At 43.0% G+C, this 26,795-nt stretch overlaps 2 protein-coding genes across 5 annotated transcripts; one reads left to right on the top strand and one right to left on the bottom strand.

Annotated features, from left to right (window-relative positions):
• Positions 1-303: 303 nt before the first annotated feature.
• Positions 304-16,779, top strand: smarcc2 (SWI/SNF related, matrix associated, actin dependent regulator of chromatin, subfamily c, member 2). Its single transcript, XM_029683315.2, is given in 26 exon segments — positions 304-428; positions 1,283-1,402; positions 1,518-1,603; positions 1,810-1,891; positions 1,991-2,083; positions 2,599-2,668; positions 2,829-2,898; positions 3,842-3,917; positions 4,303-4,556; positions 4,687-4,745; positions 4,748-4,810; positions 6,830-6,889; positions 7,038-7,206; positions 7,296-7,367; positions 7,535-7,648; positions 7,759-7,912; positions 8,009-8,128; positions 8,238-8,300; positions 8,489-8,747; positions 9,023-9,184; positions 9,337-9,398; positions 9,551-9,677; positions 9,805-9,968; positions 11,086-11,220; positions 11,352-11,730; positions 12,365-16,779. Coding segments are annotated over 26 exon segments (3,189 nt in total). The 5' UTR covers positions 304-317; the 3' UTR covers positions 12,430-16,779.
• Positions 16,780-18,123: 1,344 nt separating this feature from the next.
• Positions 18,124-26,623, bottom strand: LOC115143176 (myosin light polypeptide 6-like). Of its 4 annotated transcripts, none has more exons than XR_003865604.2 (7): positions 26,519-26,623; positions 26,221-26,248; positions 24,642-24,785; positions 23,591-23,764; positions 21,591-21,668; positions 21,160-21,249; positions 18,124-18,693 (listed from the first exon to the last, which is right to left on the bottom strand). XR_003865604.2 is itself a non-coding variant. In XM_029683313.2 (7 exons), exons 1-6 carry the CDS (start codon positions 26,606-26,608, stop codon positions 21,221-21,223), a joined length of 543 nt encoding a protein of 180 aa, XP_029539173.1. In that variant the 5' UTR covers positions 26,609-26,623; the 3' UTR covers positions 18,124-18,693; positions 21,214-21,220. The 4 variants fall into 4 exon arrangements, 3 of the variants coding, with proteins under 3 accessions (XP_029539173.1, XP_029539174.1, XP_029539172.1); XM_029683313.2 differs by having other exon boundaries at positions 21,214-21,249; XM_029683314.2 differs by having other exon boundaries at positions 21,218-21,249.
• Positions 26,624-26,795: the final 172 nt, after the last annotated feature.

Raw genomic sequence — 26,795 nt, 5'->3', positions numbered from 1 at the left:
TAACACTTTTTTGGTTACTACATTTTCCCATATGTGTTATTTCATAGTTTTGATGTCTTCACAATGTAGAAACTAGTACAAATAAAGAAAACCCTTGAATGAGAAGATGTGTCCAAACTTTTGACTGGTACTGTAAATATATATATATATATGTGCTGGCTTGCTGGATGAAAGCCATTTAAACTGAATTTTCTTTATACAACAACACCGCTTGCAGTACATTTACTGCAACTACAGCGGTATTAATGGGCCCATTGGCTGCAATGTCATATTTCCACCACCGGGCGGCGGTCGACGTCGACATTCTGCAGACAAAGATGGCGGTGCGGAAGAAAGACGGCGGCCCGAACGTAAAATATTTCGAAGCGTCTGATACAGTCTCGCAGTTCGACAATGTCCGCGTTTGGTTGGGCAAGAATTATAAAAAGGTACTGCTGTATTTTGTTAATGTAATGAATACATTCATTCATATGATCATAAATGAAAGAGGGCAATCTTAACAGTAGAAGGAGTGGGCAGGCGAGTGAGGGTGTGATGAGATGGGTTGCAGTATAGTCCAGTTGTTTAATCCACACATTCACGAGACGGAAACAAAAGGATGCTGAGGGAACGTCTTGGCAAGTGCCGCGTGATGGACATGGACACTTGATATGTTTTAAGTAGATGTTTCTACACCCATTTAGTAGAGGGAAATAAATGGCCTGTGTTGGGGGTTGCTGTTCGGGGAGGGGAGGGAACCTAGCTAGCTGGCTAGCTAGCTAACGGTAATTTCATGGATTGCAGATGCCTACTCCGGCCAGCGCAAGTGCACAAATCCAGATGTTAAACTGTTTTTTTTTTTTACCGGCGCCTTCAGTTTTCTTTTTCACCCCATTTCACTCCATGGTCTTTTAGGGCAATATAAGCGCCATGAGTTTTCATGGTCCGGCTCCGTTTACCCTCAGATGGTGAGAAGGATTTTCTCATTATAGTGTTGCCAAAAAAGCCATGTCTATTGTCTCAGAGCAAGCGCTCAACCCCACCATTTTCAACCTGGGCCAGACAGAAAGAATACAAAGATTCACATAGATGAACCTATAATTTCTTTGACCGTCAATTTACCTCTGTTTTTGTTAATTGTACAGTTCCAACTATCAAATATCTATCTAAGACCCACTCACTCACACCATACTTGAATATATGGGATAATACCAGAATAATGATGATGTGCATGTCAACATAGTTACAATGTATATTTATCCTGATATTTCCATATAAATCCTCTCTCTCTCTTGTCCCTCAGTACATCCAGGCGGAGCCCCCCACCAACAAGTCTCTGTCCAGCCTGGTGGTCCAGCTGCTGCAGTTTCAGGAGGAGGTGTTCGGACGACATGTCAGCAACCCACCTCTCACCAGGTTGCCGGTGAGAGAACTTGCACGCACACATGTGCTCAGACACACACACACACAATTTGCTCTTGTGCTTCCCCTATTCCACTGTTCTAATAGTGTATCTGACCCTCTGTCTTTCTGTTCAGACGAAGAATTTCCTGGACTTTAAGTCTGGTGGGGCTCTCTGCCACATTCTGGCTGCAGCCTACAAGTTCAAGAGCGATCAGGGCTGGTAAGAGTTTCATTCTAGCCTGCATATTTTGTTTTGCTCACTACACTTACACTCCCCTCAAATGAGTTTAACCCACTAAGTTGTATGGTTGAGAAGTTCTGATTAAGATGAAACCAAATAGACTGATCCTTGAGACGTTTTAATTTTTATTGAAATATTTTATTAGGTTGTGTGAGATTTTTAACTCCTGTCTGTCTTCATGGCAGGCGCAGGTTTGACTTTCAGAATCCTTCTCGGATGGACCGCAATGTGGAGATGTTCATGACTATCGAGAAATCTCTAGTACAGGTCCGTCTGCCCTTGTCTTCTTTGGAAAACTATTTTCTTTGTCTGTGTCGCTCTCTTTTTTAAAAATTTACTCTCTCTTTCTCTGCACCTGTCCATCAGAACAACTGTCTGAGTCGACCAGTGATCTACCTGAGCTCTGACATTGAGGCCAAGCTACTGGGGAAACTGAAGGACATCATCAAGAGGCACCAGGTAGGCTTGTCTTCACTGACCTAATGATGAAACTGTATGAGTACACAATACAGTACAGCTTCATACAAAACAATACAATACAATACATTACAGTACAGCTTCATACAAAACAATACAATACATTATAATACAGCACAATACATTACAGTATAGCACAATACATTAGAGTACAATACAGCTTCATACAAAACAATACATTACAGTACAGCTTCATACAAAACAATACATTATAATACAGCACAATACAATACAATACAGTACAGCTTCACACAAAACAATACAATACAGTACAGCACAATACAGTACAATACAATGCAGTACAGCTTCGTACAAAACAATACAGCACAATACATTACAGTACAGCGTCATACAAAACAATACAGCACAATTACAATGCAGTACAATACAATACAGTACAGCTTCATGCAAAACAATACAACACAATACAATACAGCACAATATAATACAATACAGTACAACACAGTTAAGCAGAGTGTGTTTGCTGTCTCCTGCAGGGCTCAGTGACTGAAGACAAGACGTCCAGCTCCCATGTGGTGGTTCCCATCCCTGCCAGTCTGGAGGAGGGTGAGTCAGTCTAACATTATGGATCAAACGTTATCTGGTGGCCAGAATGTTTGTTCTGAATGTATGCCTGGAAAGTGAATCGGTCTATTAGCTAACTAGACTAATGGATTGATCACAGAGACATTTTTCTCTCTTCCTCTCCCCTCCCCCGTTGGTTCAGAGGAGTGGGTGCGTCTGGTAATGAAGAGAGACAAGCAGGTGCTGCTCCACTGGGGATACTATCCTGACAGGTAGGGACTGTCCATATTGGGGCCTCAGCCTGACAACGTCAACACAACCTTCGGATAAAGCCTTGTGCAGAACAGGGTGCTCTAACACCATGGAAACCCAGGATGATGATGATGATGATAATAATAATGATGGATTGGATTTATTTAGCGCCTTTCTACATTGGTACTCAAAGCACTTTACACAGTAAGGGGGAAACACACCTCATCCACCACATGTTCAGCACCCACCTGGGTGATGCATGGCAACCATTTTGTGCCAGAACGCTCATCATACAACAGCTAGCATGGTGAGGAGTGATATATGCCAACTAGGAATGAGGGAGATGATTAAGTGGCCATGATGGAAATGGGGCCAGGTTGGGAATTCTGCAAGGACACCAGGGTTAACACCCCTACTCATACGATAATGGGACCTTTAATGACCAGAAAGAGTCAGGACACCCATTAAACATCCCATCCAATCCGAAAGACAGCACTCTATGCAGGGCAGTGTCCCTTTCACTGCCCTTGGGCATTGGGATTCGATCTTAAGAATAGAGAGAAGAGTTACCCCTACTGGTCCTCCAACACCACTTCCAGCAGCATCTGGTCTGCCATCCAGGACCAACCCTGCTTAGCTTCAAAAGCAAGCCAGCAGTGGGATGCAGGGTGGTATTCTGCTGGCCTCATGGCACCATGTGTCTTAAATGTCACAATTTGGGGTGCAGACGCATTGAAAGTACACTGCCATTTTCTCTATCCCATACCCACATCTCCTTTACCATTTTCTCTATCCCATACCCACATCTCCTTTACCATTTTCTCTATCCCATACCCACATCTCCTTTACCATTTGAGCTTCACACCGTTTTCTCAGCCTGTGTTATAGCACAATGTGATGATATGTGGTGCACTAGAAACATTAGTCTAGTCTATCCTCTGACCTCTGTCCCCTGCTGCTCAGCTATGACACCTGGATCTCAGCCAGTGAGGTGGAGGCTGCTGTGGAAGAAGCGCCCAGCCCAGAGAAACCCAGGAAGGTCGGCACACACATCCTTCCTTCTTCTCTTTCTGTGTCTTTCTGTGTGAGCTGATAGTCAGATAAGGGGACGGGGCTGTACCATAATGAACAAATGGCGGGAAACAACGCAATTGCGCGTTAGATGACACATTGTCTGATATTTGTTGCTTACTGCATACATTTTTACTAAACAGTACATTCTAAATAGTATGTAGTACATTGAGTACACAGAATGTTGTTTTAGTAAGTAGTAGGCAAGACAGGATTCGGACACATCCTCTCTCTTCCCCTCTCTTTAAGTCTCTATTTTTCTCTCGCTCTTTCTCCCTCCTCTCTGTGTTTTTTATAGCCAATATATAACATTTTACTACATTAAATTAACACCATATAAACTGTGTCTTCAGGTCCATGCCAAGTGGATCCTGGACCTTGACCAGTTTAATGAGTGGATGAATGAAGAGGACTATGAGGTTGGGGAGGGGGGCCCCAAGAGGAAGAGAATCTCAGCCAAGACCCTGACGGATGAGGTCACCACCCCAGGGGACGAGCGTCGTGACAAGAAGCCCGGCAGTGCCAAGAAGAGGAAGCGCTCGCCCTCCCCCTCGCCCACCCCACCACCCCAGGAGAGCAAGAAGAAGAACACAAAGAAAGGGTGTGGGTGTGTGTTACCCTTTGTTTACTACTGTGTAATACATTGGGAGATCTGTAGATTGCTGAAATACACAATGACTAAGAAATATAAGCCTTAAAATGATATATACATAATGACTAACTTTGTGTGTGTGTAGGCCCACCACCCCGTACACTAAGTCTAAGCGAGGCCAGAGAGAGGAGGAGCCGGAGGATCTGACAAAGATCTGGATGAACCATCACCTGTACCTGCAGTGGAGGAGGTCACCCTACCTAAGACAGGTACACATGCTCACACACGTGTGTGTATATATATATATACAGTGCCTTGCGAAAGTATTCGGCCCCCTTGAACTTTGCGACCTTTTGCAACATTTCAGGCTTCAAACATAAAGATATAAAACGGTATTTTTTTGTGAAGAATCAACAACAAGTGGGACACAATCATGAAGTGGAACGACATTTATTGGATATTTCAAACTTTTTTAACAAATCAAAAACTGAAAAATTGGGCGTGCAAAATTATTCAGCCCCCTTAAGTTAATACTTTGTAGCGCCAACTTTTGCTGCGATTACAGCTGTAAGTCGCTTGGGGTATGTCTCTATCAGTTTTGCACATCGAGAGACTGACATTTTTTCCCATTCCTCCTTGCAAAACAGCTCGAGCTCAGTGAGGTTGGATGGAGAGCATTTGTGAACAGCAGTTTTCAGTTCTTTCCACAGATTCTCGATTGGATTCAGGTCTGGACTTTGACTTGGCCATTCTAACACCTGGATATGTTTATTTTTGAACCATTCCATTGTAGATTTTGCTTTATGTTTTGGATCATTGTCTTGTTGGAAGACAAATCTCCGTCCCAGTCTCAGGTCTTTTGCAGACTCCATCAGGTTTTCTTCCAGAATGGTCCTGTATTTGGCTCCATCCATCTTCCCATCAATTTTAACCATCTTCCCTGTCCCTGCTGAAGAAAAGCAGGCCCAAACCATGATGCTGCCACCACCATGTTTGACAGTGGGGATGGTGTGTTCAGGGTGATTAGCTGTGTTGTTTTTACGCCAAACATAACGTTTTGCATTGTTGCCAAAAAGTTAAATTTTGGTTTCATCTGACCAGAGCACCTTCTTCCACATGTTTGGTGTGTCTCCCAGGTGGCTTGTGGCAAACTTTAAACGACACTTTTTATGGATATCTTTAAGAAATGGCTTTCTTCTTGCCACTCTTCCATAAAGGCCAGATTTGTGCAATATACGACTGATTGTTGTCCTATGGACAGAGTTTCCCACCTCAGCTGTAGATCTCTGCAGTTCATCCAGAGTGATCATGGGCCTCTTGGCTGCATCTCTGATCAGTCTTCTCCTTGTATGAGCTGAAAGTTTAGAGGGACGGCCAGGTCTTGGTAGATTTGCAGTGGTCTGAGACTCCTTCCATTTCAATATTATCGCTTGCACAGTGCTCCTTGGGATGTTTAAAGCTTGGGAAATATTTTTGTATCCAAATCCGGCTTTAAACTTCTTCACAACAGTATCTCGGACCTGCCTGGTGTGTTCCTTGTTCTTCATGATGCTCTCTGCGCTTTTAACGGACCTCTGAGACTTTCACAGTGCAGGTGCATTTATACGGAGACTTGATTACACACAGGTGGATTGTATTTATCATCATTAGTCATTTAGGTCAACATTGGATCATTCAGAGATCCTCACTGAACTTCTGGAGAGAGTGTGCTGCACTGAAAGTAAAGGGGCTGAATAATTTTGCACGCCCAATTTTTCAGTTTTTGATTTGTTAAAAATGTCGTTCCACTTCATGATTGTGTCCCACTTGTTGTTGATTCTTCACAAAAAAATACAGTTTTAGATCTTTATGTTTGAAGCCTGAAATGTGGCAAAAGGTCGCAAAGTTCAAGGGGGCCGAATACTTTCGCAAGGCACTGTATTTATCTAAGATTTAGACTCAGCCAATTGGCTTGTCCTCCTGATATTTACATTGGTTGAAACATTAGTATTCATCATTGTGACAAAGTCAGGGGTTGAACTGAATTGTTGTATCACAGGAAATGCAACTCTCTCCCCCCACACCCTTCTCTCTCTTTCTCTCCCCTCCATACCCCTCTCTTTCTCTCTCTCTCTCCCCCACACCCTTCTCTCACTCTCTTTCTCTCTCTCCCCCTCCATACCCTCTCTCTCTTTCTCCCCCATACCCCTCTCTCTCTCTTTCTCTCCCCCATACCCCTCTCTCTCGGCTTTCTCTCCCCCCCCCATACCTCTCTCTCTCTGTCTGTGTGTGTGTGTGTGTGTGTGTAGCCAACACTAAGAAAGACTCTGAGTCAACACCAGTAAAGGGAGGTACCATGACAGACCTGGGTGAGTTCCCTGAATAACTTAATGGGTTCTCAGTGTATATACACTGTCTGCAGGATGAGGTCACTTCTTACAATATTTTAGCTTTCTCCATCCTTTATCCATCCCCTGATCTGTATTTTCACTCTCTCCTCTTTTATCTCTTGAACAGATGAGCAAGAGGATGAATCCATGGAAACTGCAGGAAAGGAGGAGGAGGAGGGCTCTCCGAGTGTGAAGGGAGAGCCGGTGAAAGGGTCGGACCTTCATGAGGACAACGTGACCGAGCAGACCCACCACATCATTATCCCCAGCTATGCTGCCTGGTTCGACTACAACAGGTAGGCTACACATCTACGCGTCTCTCCCGACCATCAATGATGATAGTTTGATCAATGATGTATGTTTGACCTCTTTCTGTCTTTTCCAGTGTCCATGCTATTGAGCGAAGAGCCCTCCCAGAGTTTTTCAATGGCAAGAACAAATCCAAAACCCCTGAGATGTGAGTAAACACATGCTCATAATGTTATTATGATTATTATTATTATTACACATGCCTAGCTTAATACACATGTACCCTCTTCTGTGTTATACAGAGACCAACAGCTTTGGAGTTTGGAGTAACTTAGCTGCATAACCAATGACGAGAGTCTCTCTTTCTCTTCACAGTTACCTGGCCTATAGGAACTTCATGATAGACACTTACAGGCTGAACCCGCAGGAGTACCTTACCTCTACCGCCTGTCGTAGGAACCTGGCCGGAGACGTGTGCGCCATCATGAGGTCAGGAGGACTCAGTGCACACAGGACATTTACTACAGTCGCATTCATCTACTTCATGCAGAAATATTTACTGCTTCCATTTATCCCTCTCTCCTCTCCCTCTTCCTCAGGGTGCATGCGTTCCTGGAGCAGTGGGGTCTGATCAACTACCAGGTGGACTCAGAGAGCCGGCCCACCCCCATGGGCCCCCCACCCACCTCCCACTTCCACGTCCTGGCTGACACCCCCTCCAGCCTGGTGCCCCTGCAGCCCAAGGCCTCCCAGGTACACAGACACACACAGACAGGTTGTTTCTATATTTTGGTTCTAGATGCCTCTATTTGACTGTAGCTTCACTCCACTTCTCTCTGTCCCCTCCAGACTCCGGCGGCCCAGCAGATTCTGTCCTTCCCAGACAAGGTGAAGGAGAAGCAGCCAGCCGACCTGCAGAACTTTGGCCTGAGGACAGACATGTACAGCAAGAAGACTGGGCCTCCTAAGGTATGGCTCACAACACTGCAGGACTGATTTAGGATCATAGTGCACTGTGTAGCTATCTGTAAAGAGTAGTGAGGTGTGTTACGGGGATGCTACTTCTTCCTGTCTGCAGAGTAAGACTGCTGCCAGCGCCATGCGAGACTGGACCGAACAGGAGACACTACTGCTGCTAGAGGTAAATAACAGCACAGCTCTGTCTCATCCACTTTATTACCATTCAATAGAATGCCCTTTAAATCCAAATAACCTTGAAACAGTGTTGAGAGGATCGACAACAAAAACACACAAATAACTTATCTGAAAATGTAACCTAGGGCTTAATATAACATCCTTATTAATATCAATCATATCCTCTCCTCTCAGGGTCTAGAGATGTACAAGGATGACTGGAACAAGGTGTCGGAGCACGTGGGCTCACGTACCCAGGATGAGTGTATCCTGCACTTCCTGCGTCTGCCCATCGAGGACCCATACCTGGAGGACACGTCCTCGTCCCTGGGCCCCCTGGCCTACCAGCCCGTCCCCTTCAGCCAGGCAGGCAACCCTGTCATGAGCACCGTGGCCTTCCTGGCCTCTGTGGTGGACCCCCGCGTGGCCTCCGCAGCCGCCAAATCTGCCCTGGGTGAGAGGTCAACTCAGTAAATAACCGTTGGATCACACAGAGTACAGGCTGGCCTGATTTGTGTCAGAGCTGTTTAGCTAACCTTTATTTACCAGGAAGTGTCTTGGAAGTTTTGGATCTTTATTTTCTCAAGAGATACTTTTTAGAGGTGGTGTGTGTATTTGGTGTAGCCTTCAACAGTTCAGAACCATCTCCCTGCTTCTTTTACCACCGTTCATTATCTCTCTTTCCTTCCTTCCTCCCTCCCTCCCTCTCTCTCTCTCTCTCTCTCTCAGAGGAGTTTTCCCGTATGAAGGAGGAGGTCCCAGCAGCACTGGTGGAGGCCCATGTGAGGAGGGTGGAAGAGGCGGCGCGGACCAGTGGCAGACAGGACCCCCTCTACGGCCTGGAAGGCAGCGGCATCGCAGGCACCAGCCTGGAGGAGGGAGAAAAACCTGGTGCAGCTTCCATCTACTATTATCTAAAACTATAGTTGTCTTTGGTCATATTTCCATGTATTGTATGTCAATGAAGAGAAATTAGTTTCCGGTGGGGTGCACTTAGGACACTAGGCTTGCTGACAACTCATTTGTCTTTTCTCTGCCTCCAGAAGAGAGCAGTGAGGAGAGTAAAAGTGACAGCCAATCCAGTGAAGAGAAGAGGGAGACCAAGGTATGGTGTCTTTAGGACTTCTACTTTACTTGTGTTTATGTGGTCGAGTCTTCTGTAACCAGCTACGGTCTGGGTCTGAATTGTCTAGGCTGTGATGATTTATACTCACGTGTTGACCATTGTCCTTGTCCCCGTCCCCATGGTGATAACAGGAGAACAAAGAGGGAGCCATGGAAGAGGGGGAGAAGCAAGGAGAAAATGGGAAGAAGGAGGAGGAGAGAGGAAGAGAGGGAGAAGGAGAGGGAGAGCAAGAGGCTGAGAAGACCGACTCGGAGATGGGTAATGTTTATGTCTGTCACTGAATTTGAATGTATCTCTGTAAACTTTGTAAAATAGTCAACTCTGTCTCTTGTTTTTTACAGACACTTAATTATGCGTGACTTCTATGTTTCCCTCTCTGCATTAGGTGATGGAGAGAAGGATAAGGAAGGGAAGGAGGGCTCGGAGGAGAGCCAGAGAGAAGGAGAGAGTGAGGGAGAGAGGAAGGCTAAGGTGGAGCGGGATGTGGGAGAGGGGAACCTGGCTACCGCAGCTGCCTCTGCCCTGGCTGCTGCTGCCGTCAAAGCCAAGGTCTGACCTCTGACCCGTGTTTTGCATGATCCCCCTAATCACAGATCTAGGATGAGGGGCTGTATTTATCAAACTTCTCAGAGTAGGAGTGCTGATCTACAGGTGTAGGATCTTAATTTGATCACTATTTTGCTGCTGAGGATTTTCTTGCACAGAAGTGTGTTTAAGGTTTAAAAAGGCTTCTAAAGTTTGTAATTCCCACTTTAAAATGTCAGACTTGATTTGCCCTAACGAAAAATGCATCAACCCCTACAGAAAAGGTCCATTAATTATAATCACATTTCTTTTTGCTGCAGGATTCATTTCCTGCTGTAGCAAACTGGCTGAAATTAAGATCCTACATGTGTAGGGTCAGTTTTGCCTTTGGGATCATAATGAATATATATATATATTTTTTTTCACCTTTATTTAACCAGGTAGGCTAGTTGAGAACAAGTTCTCATTTACAACTGCGACCTGGCCAAGATAAAGCAAAGCAGTGCGACACAAACAATAACACAGAGTTACACATGGATTAAGCAAGCGTACAGTCAATAATACAATAGAAAAAAGAAAGTCTATATACAGTGTGCAAACGGCGTGAGGAGGTAAAGCAATAAATAGGCCATAGTAATGAAGTAATTACAATTTAGCAAATTAACACTGGAGTGATAGATGTGCAGATGATGATGTGCAAGTAGAAATACTGGTTTGCAAAAGAGCAGAAAAGTAAATAAAAACAATATGGGGATGAGGTAGGTAGATTGGGTGGGCTATTTACAGATGGGCTATGTACAGCTGCAGTGATCGGTTAGCTGCTCAGATAGCTGATGTTTAAAGTTAGTGAGGGAAATATAAGTCTCCAGCTTCAGATATTTTTGCAATTCATTCCAGATTACATTAGGATGCACTTGATCCTAGATCAGCTCTCCTAGCCAACCCCCAGGGGTTAAATCATATCTGACCCTATCTGTTTCTCATACTGATTATCAACCAGGGATTGTTCAATATATCTGTGCCATTTCACATGAAAAGATGACTCACATCCATACTTCTTTCTCGATCTCCCCTATACATTCCCCCCCCCGTCTCCATTCTGTCTCCCCCTCCATCCTTCTCGGTGTTTCTCTCTCCATAGCACCTGGCTGCTGTGGAGGAGAGGAAGATCAAGTCTCTGGTGGCTCTGCTGGTGGAGACTCAGATGAAGAAGCTGGAGATCAAACTTAGACACTTTGAAGAGCTGGAGACCATCATGGACCGAGAGAGGGAGGCGGTGAGTCAAGGAGAAGTGAAGGGTTATGGGGGATGCAGTTTAAGTAGACTTGTTTGTTTTATTTTGTTGGTTGGAGTGTGCATATACATGTTCTTACCCTTTGTGAGTGTGTGTGTGTGTGTTGTGTGTAGTTGGAGTACCAGAGGCAGCAGCTGCTGGCAGACCGTCAGTCGTTCCACATGGAGCAGCTGAAATATGCAGAGATGAGGGCGCGTCAGCAGCACTTCCAACAGATCCAGCAGCACAGCCAGACTGGAGGCCCACACCCCGCCCCGGCCCCCACTGGCCCCCCACCCCCACCCCAGGGCCCCTCAGCCACCCAGTCCCAGCCAACCCTCAGTACCCCTGCACCACAGCCAGCTCCCAGCCCAGCACCCCCTACCACCTCCATCCCTTCCTCTGCCCAGCCTGCTGAGCCCCAGCCGCCCCCCAGTGGTCCTCACACCTCACCTCCCCGCCCGCCAGGCCAGCCCCCCACGGCCCACTCCAGCACCACCCCAACACTCCACGGTGAGTCACACTTTGTGTTATCGAACTGTGAATTCAGTATTTAGCTAATACTGTACAAAAGTAATCACGTGGGCCTACTGAGTGGTGCAGTGGTCTAAGGCACCGCATCGCAGTGCTAGTTGCGTCATCCTGTTTCGATCCCAGGCTGTTTCGCAGCCGGCCTCAACCGGGAGACCCATCAAGCGGCGCACAATTGGCCCAGCGTCGTCCGGGTTAGGGGAGGGTTTGGCCGGCCGGGTTGTCCTTGTCCCATCGTGCTTTAGCAACTCCGGTGGTAGGCCGGGCGCAACGCGCCTGACACGGTCACCAGGTGTACAGTGTTTCCTCCGACACGTTGGTACGGCTGGCTTCCGTGTTAGGCGAGTATTGTGTCAAGAAGCAGTGCTGCTTGGCGGGGTCGTGTTTCGGAGGACGCACGGCTCTCGACCTTCGCCTCTCCCGAGTCTGTACGGGAGTTGCAGAGATGAGACAAGACTGTAACTACCATTTGGATACCACAAAGTTGGGGAGAAAAAGGGGTTAAACATAAATAATAATAATCACATGAGCCACTGGAATCAACTTGAACTTTACTGTGACTTATTGTTTTTGCTGTGTGTGTGTGTGTGTGTGTATTCTCTTTTCTTGAACCCAGAGCCTAGTGTCCCTCTACCTGAGGATACACACCACTCCTCAGCCCCAGTGCCCCCTCCACAGTGAAAAGAGAGGGAAGAAGAGAGTGAGAGAAAGGGTCCTGGCAAACTGAATGACATTGACCACTTTGTACCTATGAATCCTGCCCGTTTAATCTAAAAATGAAGAAGTCAAACTGAAGGACATATAAAAAACTTCGATCATGTTTAACATTTTGAACGATTTACATGAGAAAGAAAAGCAAAACAAAAACATTTCACTGAAGTCTACCTTACCTTACCAGAGTGAATATAAAGATCCCCTTCAACTAAACAAGAAAATACCAGTGAAGAACTTTATCGGTTTTCAAACTAACAGTCCCCCAGGCATTTTTTCAGACATAAATTGCCTAATGACTTTCACCTTTCACATCAGAGCCCAAGGTTAAACCAAGAGAGTATGGTCATGTAAATACACCACTTGACCTGAGGATATGAAGAGAACTAAAAGGCTCTTGTCTGAGCAGTCCTTTGATCAGTGGTGCTTTGGTGCTTTCGTTTCCTGTTATAGTTTACTGTAGTCAGATGTCCTACCATGTTCCCAGAGGTACCTACCTACCTATTCACCCACGGTACCCCTGGTAGGAATTTATAAAAGAGAAAAAAAAGATTTGCACTTTGAAAAGATGTTTCCCCGGTGGCCATATCTAGAGACATGAAGCATTATTAATGGCTCTATTCAATAGGCGTTGCAGAAGTTCAGCGTTACAGCGTGATTTAAATGTAAAGACAATGTTAGCGGAGACTGCATTCACAGTAAACGCTGCATATGTCAGCTCAATCTGGAAATGACCTTTACATTGCTATTGCGCAATCTGTAACACTTCAGCAATACAGATTGAATAGAGTCCTAACTCAATTGACCTGAAGCACTTAGCTGCTCTCTTGTTTTGAACTTTTACTACGACGTCATAGTTTCCAAATATGAGATTCTCAGTTCTAGGTCACCTTATTTCATTGGTTTGGCTGCTTGTTGCCCTATGTGTGTGAATGTGCTGTTATAGAGCATTGGGGTTGGTCTGTTGGTTAGATGTATCGTAAACTGAAACAAAGTATGTGTTAGGGAAATGAAAAAGGATGAACGAATGGTATTACTCTTTTGTAATGATATGTATTCCACGTGGAAACCGTCTCATCTTGCCCTACTGCCATTTGTTATTAAGACTATGTACTGTAAACTGGATTTTCTGTTACGAATGTTTCATTCCAATTGGAACAGAAAATCCCTCCATGACTGAGCATTAGAAACCACTTAAAGTATTGATGAAGGGCCACACCCCCAGAGTCAGTGTCCTCTAGGACACAATGTCCTAAAAGGCCTTATTTGAACTCTATTTTGGGCTCGATTCAATCCATATAGCAAAAGTTTAGCGTTACAGCGTGATTGAAATGTAAAGGCAATGTTAGCAGAGACTGCATTCACAGTAAACACTGCATATGTCAGCTCAATCAGAAATGACCTTTACATTGCTATCGCACAATCTGTAACACTTCAGCAATACAGATTGAACAGAGCGCTTTGTTTTTTAAGTTTAACATCTGAAGCACTTCTGAAACAGTTGCACATGCTCAGAGCAGAGCATAATCGTAAGCCTAGCAGTAACTGCACAAATAAGATGGTGTTTGTCAGTATGTCCAGTATGGCTAGTCAGTATCAGTGAATCATACCATTGTAGAGATTATACTCTAAAACAATGACTGGATATAGCTCTGGAAGAACCTTATTGGCAACTTCAAAGATAGCAGGTGTCACCATCACAACTCTGTTCATTTTTTTAGGTTTGCAATTTTCTCCATATGAGTTTGTGGGATGTGGACATTTGGAAATCCACTGATTTTTATAGTTTGTTTTGTGTTTTCCAATAACCTGTCCAACTCGCATGAAGCTGTTACTATGTGATGGAAGTGGCTTTAATGTTACAAAATAACTTTCTAAATCAAGGAATCTGAGAAGTCAGTTCAGCTTACAGAGGAGAATTGTGTCCTTTAATATCTGTAAACAATATCTTCTCTATGTATCCTATCTATTTTTATAATATTTGACTGTCAGGTTTTCCATTTTTGTTTCTTTGATATTATTGTTTGCATTTTATTGCTGTATTTTATTATCTATGTAACCTCTATGCCCTCCCTCATTGTCATGTGCGCGATCCTGATAGGCCTCCATGACCTTTCAATCAGTGTGACTGTGAGCATGGGTGTGTTTTCCCCACTGTTCCTTCAGTTCAGTTCCATCTAACCCCCTTGTGCCATTGTTTTTGAATTGTTACAACGGCTGAGGAATTGGGATGCTCATTGTTCTCATACAGAAGTAGAAAATGATGACACAGCAACACATTACACAAACCCACTCCTCTGACAGTGTCGTACATATACTCTGATAATACAACTTGTGTCCAGATAGCCAGTGTTAGAAACTTCACTACAGTCGTGACCATGGATGGACTGCTTTGGTCTCTGTTATTGCATTGTGTGGATTTCGTGATATGAAATACGTGTGTATGTTCAGTTTCTTGTTTCTGTTTGTTTTTCATGATTGCTAACGATAGCAATGATTGCATTGATTATACAGTAGAAATGAACCTTTCCTCAGTCAAACTCTTGCCAAATGAGTGTCAACAGTTGCTCTGCCGTTCGTATTGAATTAAAATATATATATATGCGAAGGTTTTACTTACAATTTTGGGGGGAAAGTCATAAATGAAGATGACGCGACGTGTATAGTTTGGTCATTGTTGCTACTGTGGGGATCGCAATTATTGACACCCTGGATAAAGATGAGCAAAAATGACAGTATAAAAGAAATAATTCAAATACTGAGCTGTGTTGTATGCAATATATTTGTTTTTAATTATATTATTTTATACTAATACAATTGCTCAAACAAAGAGATTTTGTTTAAAGGCCCTGTGCAATCAAACCCGATGTTTCCTAAGTTTTATATATTTCCACATTGATGTTGGAAAAAAACTGCAAAACTGTGGAAATGGTGATAATGCGCTTTTAGTCTAAGAGTGGCTATAAAAGACCGCCTGAAATTTCAGCCTGTTTTGGTGGGATGGAGTTTTGCACTGCCTGGTGACAACCCCAGGTGGTAAATTAGTTTGTAGACCAATAAAAAAGAAGGTTCCAAACCTCTCTGCCAATAATAGCTAGCATTCAGTTTTCCCCTCCCAGCTCAGACCACTCCCAGACAGTCCTAGTGTAACAATGTTGGTTATGTTTCCACTTGCCACTGCAGAACTATGTTTTCGATGTTTATGTATTCTTATTGGTTGGTTGAATTTACATATCAATAAAATGTTATGCCATTCGTAACGCTTGCAGATAGGGGGAGATAGATCATGAATATCAATTCTTCCCAGTCTGATATTAACATGCAAGCAGGAGCTCACGTTCTGAAATAATGCATTCTATTTTCAAATATACAATGTGTACGAGTTCACTTTGTACATGTCCTGGTGTATATACACTGAGTATACCAAACTTTAGGAACACCTTCCTATTGAGTTGCACCCCTTTGCCCTCAAAACAGCCTAAATTCGTTGGAAGCGTTCTACAGGGATGTTGGCCCATGTTGACTCCAATGCTTCTCACAGTTGTGTCAAGTTGGCTGGATGTCTTTTTGGTGGTAGGCCATCATTGATACACATGGGAAACTGTTGTGTGAAAAACCCTGCAGCATTGCCGTTCTTGAAACATTTAAACCGGTGTACCTGGCACCTACAACCATACCCTGTTCAAAGACACTTAAATATTTTGTCTTGCCCATTCACCCTCTGAATGGCACATATGCACAATCCATATCTCAATTGTCTCGATTTAAAAATCCTTGTTTAACCTGTCTCCCCTTCATCTACACTGATCGAAGTGGATTTAACAAGCGACATCAATAAGGGATTATAGCATTCACCTGGATTCACCTGGTCAGTCTGTCATGGAAAGAGCAGGTATTCCTAATATTTTGTATCCTCGGTGTATATGTGCACGGTACCTGTTAGATAATGGGGGCATTCTGGTATGTGCTTTTGTACGTAATTGCTAAAAAAAGCGCGAGTTAGCTAGCATGCACTAATTCTAATGGTCACATTAGCTCCCTGCTAATTGAGTTATTTCCATGCCAACAGATGAATTACGAATATACAACCATCAACATACTGTTGTCCTGCACATCTAATGTGCTTCCTTTTGTCTATCGTCAGACACTTACATTTATTGTATTTTGTACTATTTTTGTCATTGTTATGTTTACAAAATACCCCATCTGATATTGACATGCAAGCGACGAATCACAAATATACTGCCATCAACATACTGTTGTCCTGTACATCTGTGTTTCTACGTGTCTTATCGTCAGAATAAACACCATCAACTGGGATCGCTGGCTGGCCAGTCCTTTCTTTAAATACATAACGCAAGAGAGTTACTACTACATCTGGTTACACTTGCAAAATTCTTGCTTGAGAAATTGCTCTTAGCTAAGAAGCTATTGGTTTCCTTTTGACCATTTAATTGAAAACAATCACAGTAAGGTACTTCATTGTTACCCAGAAATGATTTGATATCGAGTTAGAAACCGCTGCATTGGCCCTTTAACAAGTAATATTTTTTTCAAAAAAAGTCAGGGGTCAAAATTGACACCTGCCTTCAATACATCACCTTACAAGGATAACAGCACTGTGCCTTTTTTTGACATGTTTGAGATTGGAAAACACATTGGGATAGATCTTAGACCATTCCTCTATACAGAATCTTTCCAGATCTTTGATATCCTTCCGTCTGTGCTTATGAAATGCCCTCTTCAATTCAAACCACAGGTTTTCAATGGGGTTCAAGTCCGGCGACTGAGAAGGTCTAATATCTCTCCCAGTGTGTTCCCCAATCTCATAAAACATTTTAGGAAAAGGCTCAGTGTCGTTATCCTCACACGGTGAGGTATTGAAAAAAGGGATTTCAATCATTTTGACCCCTACATGTGAGAGAACTATTACTCCTAGTCTATTTCTTTACACAACTTTTATATAGAGGAATAAACTGAGAATCTTTCACTTTTTTCATGTGACATTAGGCCTATATGGAAATAATCCTAAAGTCAGTGTCTGCACTGCAGGCACCACAAGAGGGCAGGCTGTGTGCGTTGTCCTACTTACTGCCCCCCCTCCCTCCATGCATGAGACTGCTGCATCCTGAACATACTGTACGTTTCTAATTTTCCACTGAACTATCACCTAGTACTAAACAGATACTGCAGAGACCACAAACAATCCAGCAGGAAAATATCTCACCTTACCATACAGGGCCTACTGCCTCAGAGCAAATAGACTCATACCTGCATTACCATACAAGGGCTGGTGTAAGTACTGGAACTACATCATAGAGAACTAAACAAGGCCACTGGAATAGAACATACCCATCTTACCATAAAGGACTACTGCAAAAAAGATACGACAAAGTTGAGTAGGCCTTACAATAAGCAAAGAATAAAGGCCCTATACAGTTCTGTTAAAATATTCAAATGACCTTTACATACATTTATGAGAGAAAGCTAAAAACTCAAACTCAAAACCTGCATCCTCTTAGCTATTCTGACTACACATCTGGGATGGCTAGGTATCCGGCCCATCCTGGACACTAGGCCAAAATGGTCCAGTACATGTATCCATTTGTATATTACTGCACTGCTGCTTTATTAGAATTCCACTGACTCAAACTAAATTAAGAATGTTGCTTCACCATCGTTTTATTAAAAAGAAAAAATACATTATTTTCAGAAACTGGGGATTTTTATTAAATACCGTTCGTTATAACATATACATGACAGTAAATCTGTAATTTCATGATTGGTTGGTTGGTTGGCCTGGTAAAACCCACATTACAGCATGGTCTCAGCCAATGAACATGCATCTCCTCCGTATAAAAAAACAGCTATTTGGTGGTGGGGCTGACAAGGGTTGAGTGACAGGGTGGGTGATGGGAATGTATGGAATAATCAAGGGAATGTTATTGCCGATTCTGTCCACGAGCCAGGCATGATAGCATGCGCCTCCGTGGTTGGATGATATTTTGAAGTGAAATGAAAAGGGGCTCTTCAACTCAGACACAGAAAAGGCACTTCTGAAAGAAAATACAAAAAATATGACAAAACGAGGGCTAACAAGAGTTGGGTGGGGAATGACAGTGGATGGGGGTGAGACAGACGTTGCGTATATAATAGAAGAAAAAAAACATTTGGGAATAAAATGATCCGGATGTGTTCTTAATCTTCAACCACTCATCACCATCCGGACGAGTTCTGAGGGAGAGAAGAAGAAAGAACATCAGCAGCATGCTTGGTCATCAGTGTCTGAGAAGAGCCTAGAGCAAACCCCACCTCCAGCATCTGCCAGCAGTGCTATAGCCTCCCAACTCTCCCAAATAGCCCCAGACTCACCATGAAGATTGAGGGCCTTATTTTCCTTATGACTTCATACTGTGACTCATTACTGAATGGTTCAATATGAAATGGCTTGGGTATCCGAGAATAATTTATGGAGGGGCTATTACATGCAAAGAAGAAATTTGACCAAAAGCCTTCCTAAGCATTATCCCACCAAGCTGTCATATTCAAAGCACACTCAAATGATGTCACAGTCTACAGACACCTATATATTTAAAAATCACAAGGAGAAATTATAATGAATCAACGGAGAGGTACAGTGCATTCGAAAATGATTCAGACACCTTCCCTTTTTGCACATTTTGTTACATTACAGCCTTATTCTAAAATGTATTAAATGCTTTTTCCCTCGTCAATCTACACACAATACCCTATAAATGACAAAGCAAAAACAAGTTTAGAAATATTAACACATTCATTTAAAAAAATACAACAAATATACTTCAGACACTTCGCTATGAGATTCAAAATTGAGCTCAGGTGTATCCTGTTTCCATTGATCATCCTTGAGATGTTTCTATAACTTGATTGGAGTCCACCTGTGGTAAATTCAATTGATTTGACATGATTTGGAAAGGCACACACTTGTCTATGGTCCCACAGTTGACAGTGCACGTCAGCGCAAAAACTAAGCCATGAGGCCAAAGGAATTGTCCGTAAAGCTCAAAGACAGGATTGTGTCACACAACAGATCTGGAGAAAGGAACCAAAACATTTATGCAGCATTGAAGGTCTCCAAGAACATAGTGGCATCCATTCTTAAATGGAAGAAGTTTGAAACCACCAAGACTCTTCCTAGAGCTGGCCGCCTGGCCAAACTGAGCAATTGGGGGAGAAGGGCCTTGGTCAGGGAGGTGACCAAGAACCCAATGGTCACTCTGACAGAGCTCCAGAGTTCCTTTGTGGAAATGAGAGAACCTTCCAGAAGGACAACCAACTCTCCAGGTGTGCCAAGCTTGTAGCGTCATACCCAAGAAGACTCTAGGCTGTAATTGCTGCCAAAGGAACTTCAACAAAGTACTGAAAACATATGTAAATGTCATTCGTTTTTTTATTTTCTAAATGTGCCAAAAAATATATATAAAACTTGTTTTTGCTTTGTCATTATGGGCTATTGTGTGTAGATTGAGGAGGAAACAAAATAAGGCTGTAACGTAACAAAATGTGGAAAAAGTCAAGCTGTCTGAATACTTTCCGAATGCACTGTAAGTCCTCCCCAACATGAGCACTGCTCTCAGCTGGATGCTGAAGCCTGAATCTGATCCACAGAGACTCCATGTGTCAGTCAGACAGAAGAGAGAATCAGCATTAAAAGGTTGAGCATTAGAGGCAGGAGCGAGGGAGGGGGAACTGTAGAGGGAGGGACACAGAGAGAAACTCTCCTAGCGAGCCAGAACAGCAAAGGATTTGCTCAGCCAGGCCTCAGGACCTGGAATGTGTAAGGATTAGCAACCCCCTTCCTTATTTGGGCTGTTCTAACAGAGGAGAACAAGGACAGCTGTGAGGAAGGAGGAGGAGCGATGGATCTGGCAGAAAGGCAGGGGAAAAAATAAATCAAGGTTCTAGCACGCCTACAGTACCAGCAGCAGCTTCCTTCAGTACAAGGGAACAGAAGTCACCAGCCAAGGAAATGGAGCTACTCACTGCAATAGTTAGAAATCATTATAGTAGAGGACGATAATTCAACCATTAAGAAATCCTTAGTATTGCACACCACTTTATCCAAACCCCTCTCTCCCCAACATTCAGAGTTGAACTGCCACCCATCTAGTCTAGCTAACAGACCCCCCCCCCGTCAGTGTCCTGCCCTCCTCCAGTTGGAGAGTCAGTGTCCATGGGGGTAATTTAGAGGAGCCACCTAGACACATGCAGAGACGCTACATGCAGGCAACAGCCAGGGGAGGGAGAGAGAGGCGAGGGAGCTGGGCAGGAGAAGGGCCCTGCAAGATAGAAAGTTAAAGAGAACAGAGATCAAACCATAAATTCAAACCACTGACTCCATCACAGGAACCCAGCAGCCTCTGACAACACCATCATGGCACAGAGCAATATCCTACTCTATTAGTATCATAGCTTTTACTCTGCATATCTACAACAGCCTGCCACTTATTCAACAAGTGTGTTAGATAGACTAGAAGCACCCGGTCCCCCTTCACAACACCAACCATCACTATAAAACATTAAAGAGTAAAACTGTTAGTAAACTACTGGCTATATGTGCGGTATCAGTAGCTAGGAGTAGGAGCATTCTGTGCAGTGATGGGCTGACAAGAGGGCCCCCTCCCCCTACACACAAATCTCCCAGAGCAGGTGAGAGCTCACTGCTGGGGTAGGAGACAACAGAGGGGGGGGGGGCTTTAGGGGGTCTGCTCGTACTCGCCGCTCAGCCGGACATGATGTGGCGGACAAAGACTGTGGGAGAGGAACAGGGAGGTCAGTGAAGGGACAACACAAGGGACACACACACCTGAAATCCAATAATACAAACTCCAGCCAGTCCTACGCCTAATCCTTCTTAATAATCATAAGGCTTTGTGGTTACGTGGCACAAAACACAAGTACATCCCATTCAAGTCAATTGTATTTCGTTATTGTATTTTGTTACAATTCATGTCTTATTATTCTTCCATTATTCAAACACTATGGGAAAGGGTAAATCCTCAAGCATTGTAATATATTCTACAGTACAGGATGAGGTTCAGTGTTCTCTCTTTACAGCCATCATATCCATCCAGTTCACCACTCTGCTTTACCTTCGTAGTTGATGCAGCCGTTGGCATCTTCGTGTCCTGCTAACAGAGTCTCCACCTCCTCTTCTGTCATTTTCTCACCTGCAACACAAATGAAATGCTCTTTTACATTCTCATAACCGATAAATAGACAAAAAGACAGTGTACAGCAAGGGAATCCCATCTTTCCTTTCATTCTACAAAGGTAAAAGCCACTAGACGGATTGACAAAGTCTGAAAGACAAGTCAGGAGTATTTTTTGGGTCCCCCTTACTATTATGATTACTTATAATTTCAGGCAAATGAACTATTTACACACAGAAGTGCCATTTATTGCCTGCCTTTCATCTACACATAGGAGAGAAATCAGAATGCTTAAGACTGGAATTATTTTGTATTTGGGTTGTTATCAGTAAAAAATATATATATATTATAACTCCGAGCAGGCTCAACTTCCCCAACATCCATAAATAGTCTATTTCACTAAAAAAGTGTGGGGGAACCAGAAAGATTAGTTTTAGGCTACAGGAATTATTTGCAGTTCGGTTGTTTTCACTTTTTCACCTGCCCAATGAGGCAACCTCGGTGCAGGTTTAACTTTAATGGCTGCCAAGTTCACTTGCAACCCTTAAATGTCAATCCCTACACTACCAAGCAGACATCCCCAGAGGGACACTGACACAGTTAACCAGGGAGACTCAACAAAGCCACATCTTGTCTTTTTTATTGCCCAATCGCCTTACTGACAAGAAAGATATCCAGGATGCAAATCAAGTGTATCAATATGGATACAGTAGGGCATTGAGTCACTAGTTTAAGAGGTGATTACTGATTAGTGACAATGAAGACCTTTGGTACAACAGTCAGGTGTGGTTGATAAGGAGAAGAGGTAAACTATCAGGACTGTGTGGATCAAACGTTTCGCTTGATCCAAATTCAATTTTTCAGGTAAAACCGTCAAGAGCTGAATGGTAATGGTTTATGTCTCCAACATCGTCACATGGCAGGTTGCAGTACTGTTTGTCTGGAGTGTTAAACGACGAATGCACTTCCTGATTTGGCCTAGTTTTAAAAGTTGGTTCATTAAGAAATGCTATGACTGAATTCAAACAGGAGCTGGTTTCAGGGTGCGGGTTTGATGTGTGTCTCGTGTGTTTGCAGGTGGGAAGAGTTGGCCAAATTATTTCACCAATTAGCTTCAGCTTGCTGGTGTGCAACTGCGGCAAAATTAGTTTGAATTTGGAAAGCTTATCTAGTTAGGGACCGTCAATACACGACACAATATAAATTAGAATATTTTCATGTTGCACACCTTTTAGGTTCTCATTAAATGCTTGCAATATTTGTATATTAATTTCTACAATTTATAGTTGTTTGAGGTTAAGTCATTGAAATTTGTCACTATTGTAATTTTAACATATTGTCCCATGTACATTGTGTAATTTACAGATCTTATCCCATAGGGATATCCAAAGTGAATCCAAATTTACAACAGGTATTATGATTGGGTCCAATGCAGCTGCACTCCAAATTGAGGATTACTTGTGTGCTGCCAGCTGTGGGCAGGATTGAAACAAACGCAACCTGTATTTACGTTGTGATGCAGTCATGACCTCACACCTCAAACTCTGTTTTGGACAATACTGACTATGACCAAAGTTATCCTATTTACAATTTGTAATCAATTTTAACAGAATAAATGTTTCTGACTCATATCGATGCCACATAGGATGTTTCTAAATGGGAAATTAGTTTTTTAGGGGCAGTTGCTCTTTAAGCTGAAGTTGAGCTCTCAGGTACAAGAAATAAACTGTTGGCTTATATAGTGTAATATAAAACATTTTCTAATACAAGAAAAATAAACTGTTTGCTTATATCCTGTAATATAAACCATTCACTAATACAAGAGAAATAAACAGACGGTGCAGTTCTATATCTTTTCATAAGGGGAGATGTAAACCTAGCCAGTGACAGCACTTACAAATGCTTCATGAAAGCTATATAAGATCGTTCTGAGGTCTTACCGAGCGTTGTGAGGACGTGGCGCAGCTCAGCGCCCATCACTGTGCCGTTGCCCTCCTTGTCAAAGACACGCAGACCCTCCACAAAGTCCTCAAAGGAGCCCTGGTCCTTGTTTTTAGCGATGGCCTGTAGCATGGGCAGGAACTGCTCAAAGTCCAGCATTTTGTGGTTCATTTCTGGGGAGCGAAAAAAAAACTATTATTAGATACTATTAATAGAAACTACTATTACTTTGCTATAAACAGAGATAATAACTTATATGAAATATCTACATCTAGGCCCACATACTGAGAGTAAAAATAATGGCTTGGAATGTATTTATTAAAAAAAGGAGAGCTTTGATAAGAATTTCTTAGATCCCCAAAGGACAAACTACTGTACTCAGTCCCACTATGTGTAGCCTAACTTTGTTTGTGGGAACGCTATAACACCTGCAAATCTGTGTACGTGACCAATAAAATTTCGATTTGATTTTGAATTTTGTAAAAAAATCGGAACAAATCCACAAACCTTATAAATTCCTAATTAGTGGTAAACTTGCGTTTCTCTATAAATTGATAATCATCTTTACGTTATCAGATCTTGTTGACATGCGCTGAATCTATTCTGTGTGTAATTAGCACACGTAAGAACAGGACCCCACACAACGCGTGACTACAACACAGAACATCTGTGGTACTTGACAATTGCAGATTACACACAAGGATAAGTTCACACTCCATAGGATGGGAATGTCATACCCAGAAGAACATTCTGTTTCGTCAGTTTTATCCTTGGATGCTTAAGCACATTAATTGACATCTTCCACCTAACCGGATATGAATTAGTCAAACTGGTTTGGTGAAGAGGTTGACTATAAACAGCAACAGACCTAAAAACACACCATCCCTAAGCTTTGGAGGATAGGCCTAAATCTAGCTGAACACAAGACGATGCCATGCCGGAATAAAATCTTACTAATGTTAACTGATGTGTGTAATACTTTTATAAGTTTGATCCAGCCAATAGATACTAATGGTCAATGTTCAGTAAGCATCTAGAAGTAGGGCTGACCTTCTGACTTGGGGTTGCCCAGGACCTTGAGGACCTCAGCGTTGACGGGGTTCTGGCCGAGGGCCCGCATGACATCACCACACTGGCTGTAGCTGATCTTCCCATCGCCCGTCCTGTCAAACAGCAGGAAGGCCTCCTTGAACTCTGACAGATGGGGAAAGGAAAGGCGTAAAAAAAAGCACAAAAAAAGCAAAGCTGGATTGAGTGTGTATGTGTTTTGGTTTACCCCCCACCCATAAAAATGGTCAAGAAAGTGAATCCAAAGATGTTTTTGTTTTGTTGTTTCTTTGATTATGTGTAATCTACAGTAAATTCAGTGGCCTCTATTGGAATGGTTTCTGACAAGGGTCATTTCCCAGGGCCATTGTTATGGTGCTTGCCTTCCATCGCTGGTATGCTGCGCATCCCGAGATGGCCCGTCTGGAACTACACAGCAGCCACTCATTTACCCATATATGGCATTGACAGCAAGCGCTGGTGGTGTAATCTATCGACCAAACGACCGCAAAGGAAATCTAGCAACTGCGAAACTAAACTCCTAAAAATGCCATTGATTGAGTAAAAGAAAAAAGCACAGACAATCGATGAGTCGCCTACAGTAACACTATGTCGCTACATATATTCTTGCTAAATGGTTACATTATGCTTCGCCAACTTTAATTTCAAAGAACAGCATGTCTGAGGTTTAATTCGGCCACGCCTTCGAGGCGTACAACTCTTTAATAAGTGGTTTAGTCATTTCCTTTTGTTTACACAATGTATACGAGTCAACACCAGTGAAGGACTGGGAACAAATTACAATATAGTGGCCTGATTTTCACTATAATACATCTAGACATCTGATACAGTTCTGGCATCGGGAACGAATGAATTCACGTTCCAGAATTGAGAACTTCCGGTTCCTCTACTAAATGAACCACGTAGCTAGGTAGCCGAAATAGACATCACACAATAAACGGAACAGATAAAAAAAATACCAAAATGGAATTACTAAACGGCAACTCTTTCATCAAAGTAGCCTGGCTTTTGAACACTCAGGTCGTATAATGACTAGCCATAATGCCTTGACATGTTGACGTGTCCCTTTACTTTGTTCTGCATGCATACAAATACCAGGCACAGAACTCAGTGCAAAATTAGTTGGTCAGTAACATTCAACACAAAACATTAATTTGATGAAACACCATTCAATCAAACCGCTATGTGGGGATCAAAAGGAGGGGATTGACTGCGCCAATAGACAACCGTGAATCAATATTTTTGTAATTGTATATCACCATTCGTTGATGTGTGCATGACAGACGACGACGCCTCTAATAATGCAAGGAATCCCAAAATGGTTAGAAAAAACAAAACATGGTCCGTCAAAAAAAAAAAAACTCACCATAAACTCCAGTTTATATCAACTTGTCAGCAGGGAAACTGCTTCTCACAACAAAGGGGACAGGAAAGAAGTAGAGCTATTCCACAATGAATGGCACAGATGAAACAAGGGGATAAACTAGCAACTAGCTAACATTTTACAGTAGCTAGTTAGCCTTCAAATAACGTTACTGTCACAAAGCTGATTGAAACTCACCAATGATCTGGTCTTCTGAGAAGTCAGACTGGTTAAACGGTACGGCAAGAATGAAAAGGGAAAAACAAATTAATATGATTATCGAAGATGAAGAGAACAAGTAGCTAGCTAGATAACTACATTAACCAGCTAACATTGGCCAGCCACGGTATGATAATCCAGCAGTGAAACGTCTTCGTTGGATTAGCTAACTGGCTTTGTCTACACGAATTTAAAACGACATTTTGCTAGCCTAACAGTCTAGACGGCACGTCACATACAAAAAATATTTAAAACAGAACAAAGCAAAGGCATTTACCATTTCTGGGCTTGGTTCGAATCCTGTCAACGGGCGGAGGTCAGGGGAATGTAGACGGATAGACGCGAACGTTAAGAAAACTATGCTCATGACGTCATCCTTAATTCATGCACTGTACAAACCAATCACATCTGGCAGGCGTTGCCTTTTCGGATTATTTACCGTAATTCTGGAAGATAGGTGCAACAAAACAGTCCAAGCGTGAATTTATTGGAATCATGACTGTTCTTTAAAAGCGAGTAAATAAATATTGGTGTATGTATGCTGTGGTGGTGGA

This window comes from Oncorhynchus nerka, linkage group LG15, assembly GCF_034236695.1.
Source record: "Oncorhynchus nerka isolate Pitt River linkage group LG15, Oner_Uvic_2.0, whole genome shotgun sequence".
Classification (NCBI taxonomy): Eukaryota; Metazoa; Chordata; class Actinopteri; order Salmoniformes; family Salmonidae; genus Oncorhynchus; species Oncorhynchus nerka.
The sequence above is the reverse complement of the archived record's forward strand: the minus strand, read 5'-3'. Positions and strand labels throughout refer to the sequence as shown.

Bases quoted from the DNA above. Each gene is read 5' to 3' on its own strand.
- LOC115143176 (XM_029683313.2), bottom strand. From the start codon at position 26,608: ATGAGCATAGTTTTCTTAACGTTCGCGTCTATCCGTCTACATTCCCCT. The intron at 21,669-23,590 runs GTAAGACCTCAG...TTTGTGTTGCAG, and splicing joins CCACGTCCTCACAACGCTCG to GTGAGAAAATGACAGAAGAG. The intron at 21,250-21,590 runs GTAAAGCAGAGT...CCTCTCCCACAG, and splicing joins CGGCTGCATCAACTACGAAG to TCTTTGTCCGCCACATCATG.